Source organism: Mustela nivalis (assembly GCF_964662115.1).
Source record: "Mustela nivalis genome assembly, chromosome: X".
NCBI classification, from domain to species: Eukaryota; Metazoa; Chordata; class Mammalia; order Carnivora; family Mustelidae; genus Mustela; species Mustela nivalis.
Window position 1 is genome coordinate 89,832,862 of NC_139040.1, and position 2,972 is coordinate 89,835,833.

Below are 2,972 nucleotides of genomic sequence, written 5' to 3' on the forward strand. Positions count from 1 at the left end.
TTTTTCAAAAAACTAGTTTCTATTGAGAGAACCATGGTTGTTCTGGGGTATTAAGAAAGGGGCAATGGAGTTGGAAGCTGAACATACTAAAGTGCACTCTGAATAATAGTATGTACATACTGGGATGTGTCTGGCTAACAAAACTTTCCCAAGAAGATATTCACTGTGTAAAGTAATATTTTGTTAAATTACCTATGGGCTATATGGGAAATGGCCATTTCAAATAAGCAGCAACAAACTAACACTGGTGAAAATTCTTTTGAATTATGTACATATGACTAAAGAAAGGTCTGAAAGGGGCAAATCAGATCACATTACCGAACACAAAATTATTACCCAGTGTGGAAAGACAACAAGAGGTAAAATATCTTAAATACTATATATATATATATATATATATATATATATATATATATATTCCTTAACCCAATTCCCATCAGATAAGGGCATGCTGCTAGCACGCTTAAGAAAATAAAATTAAAGATGCCACAACCAAGATGTTCAGATTTTAAAGGGGTTCACTACAAAACAAAAACAAAAACCAAGAGTGGTACCAAAAAAGCACACGTGCGCACACATACACGTGTGTGCAATGTTATAAAACAAACTACAACGTGTATGCACAAACACACACGCTAAAGGCTGGGCAAGCAGTTAAGGCACCTTAAACATAAAACAAAAAACCCACGTGGTTTAGGATTACCGAAATCTGTTACAGTGCTACCAAGCAGCGATTTTCAAAGCATCTGAAAAACGTGCAAATTGTCTGAAAACAGTGCCTGGCAACCGAGACGGTCTGCAAGCGTGATTCGGAGGGCTGCCAAGGAAACAAAAGAAGCCCCCCGCCTCCCCGTGAGACCGCACAAGGAATGAGAGGCGCTCCGGGCACTATTTATTCTAAGGTAGGCGGAAAGCAGAAGTCTGTGCAGGAGCGGTACATACTAGGGATCGCTCTGTGGCAGGGACCGGGCCACGGAGTTTCCATTGGTCGGGGAACCGCCCAGCTTTAGTTTTTCCAGATATTCAGCATGCACGGGCTTGTGGCACTGGAGAACCTTGATCGCATCTTCGATTTTGAACCACTCTCGCTTCCTCCCAATGCTAACCGAATCTTCCCAATCCTCCAGAATCTCAGTGACAGTCAGTACGTACACGTACGTTCTGTGCTTGCGGTCTTGGTTCTGTTCGAAAATGCCCAGGAGCCGGCCTAACTTCCCCTTGACTCCCGCCTCTTCGTACACCTCTCGGACTGCCGCACCGCCCGGCTCCTCCTCGGGCTCCATGCCCCCGCCCGGCACGATCCAGCGGTCCGGGTACCGACTGCTACTCACTAACAGCACCTCGTCCTCGAGCTCGCTCCGGAAGCAAAGGCACGCCGCCCGCTTCTTGAACCCCTCCGGGTCGTAGGTGCGCGTCTGGTTCGGCTTGCACTTCATCCTCTCGGCCGCCCGCTCCTGCCGCTCGCTGCTGCTGCTGGGGTCTCGGCCGCCGCCGCCGCCCGAGATGCTTGGGAGAGAAGGCGCTCCAGGAGTGAGCCGGGGGAGCCCAGGAAGCCCCGGGGGAGATGAGGCGGGGGCGGGCAAAGTACGTCAGTCTGTTCGCTCCTTGTGCGGGCCGGAGGGTCCCGAACGCAGCCGCCTGACTGGACGAGGCGCCGCCGCCCCGCCCCCGCGCCGCCGCCCTCGGGTCCGCCACTCCGCACACCGCCCACCCGCGGCTCCCGCGCGCGCCTCCCTCCCTCCTCCGACGCCGGGCAGGGGTTGAGTGAGGTGAGGCGCATCCGCGTGCGCGTCCGCGTCCCCATTCACGTGCGCGTTCATGTTGGAGGGCGAGGGGCGGGGGCGGGGGTCTTGTGGCTCCCGCCGCGCTCGCGGTGCCTCGGGCCCACTGCGCAGGCGCCCCGCCCCTCCCAGGCTGGAAATCTCTTTCCCCTGGGAGTTCAATTCCCGCGTTGTGACTGGGGCCAAGATCGCTTCCACGTGGGCCTTTGAGTTGAAGTTGGCTGTGGCGTGGCCAGACCTTTCTCCTCATCCTTCCTGGCGGTTGCCTGAAACGCATACACTTATTTTACAGGCCATCAGGCCAAGGGCATCATCATTGTCCAGAAGGAATGCTACCGCCTTACGGTTTAGGAAAAATGACCCTCGCTGTTCTTGGCAAAACAGTACCTACTCTTTGCTGAGTCATATCCATACCCTTTGAGTTCTTCAACAGGTTTGTCCACCTAAAAGGTAAAACAGCCGGTTATGGTTTATCAGCAAAATGGGTTTATTTGGGTGTAGCAGAGGAATTGCAATTGGGAACAGGCAAACTATAGCACCTCAGAGGCCCGTCTGGAGCTCAGACACGAGGACCTTTCTTCTCTAGGGAAAAGGAGGCAGTTGGGAGGGGCTGCCGGGAAGGGAAAGTCCATTGCAGAAAAGCCACAGTTGCAGGTGCTGACGTTTTCCTCATTGGCCCCGTTGTGGTATTTCCTATTGGCTGGGCTTGTTGCTGGGCGAGGAGACATTCATCCTTCCTCCTGCTGGAGTAGGAAAGGAAGCTGCTTCCTGCGGGGAATGCCAGGAACTGTTTATCCTTGTTGGGGTGTGCAGCTGACCGCAGTGGTAGGGCGTGAGAGGTTCCCCCTGCTAGCCACCTGACTCCATTTTAAATGAGGTTTCCTTGATTCAGGGTGGCAGGTTCTTGGCTTTGCTGGGCATGTTGGCACAGCCCATAACTTAACACTTTTCTTGAACAGGTCCTATTGCCCTCTTACCTAACCTCTGTTCCTCAGTTTCCTGACAGTAAACTTCTTGCCTACTTGTTTCAGCCCTGGCCCTTGGAGTCCTAGTCACCTAACAGCTGCAGAACCACCCCAGGTCACCTTTTAGGAAGTCCCAACACTCTTCACCCTCTTTCACTTTCACCCTTCTCTCTCTTTCTCACTGATAGGTACTGCTTCAGGTTTTGGAAAACATGCCTACAGAAAT

At 52.5% G+C, this 2,972-nt stretch overlaps 1 protein-coding gene across 1 annotated transcript; it reads right to left on the reverse strand.

The window, feature by feature from the left end:
* Nucleotides 1-438: 438 nt before the first annotated feature.
* Nucleotides 439-1,658, reverse strand: LOC309855982 (diphosphoinositol polyphosphate phosphohydrolase 3-beta). Its single transcript, XM_082716587.1, has one exon. The coding sequence runs from the start codon at nt 1,434-1,436 to the stop codon at nt 942-944; it is 495 nt and encodes a 164-aa protein (XP_082572713.1). The 5' UTR covers nt 1,437-1,658; the 3' UTR covers nt 439-941.
* Nucleotides 1,659-2,972: the final 1,314 nt, after the last annotated feature.

Excerpts from the sequence above, each read along its gene's own strand:
- LOC309855982 (XM_082716587.1), bottom strand. The coding sequence starts at position 1,436 with ATGAAGTGCAAGCCGAACCAGACGCGCACCTACGACCCGGAGGGGTTC.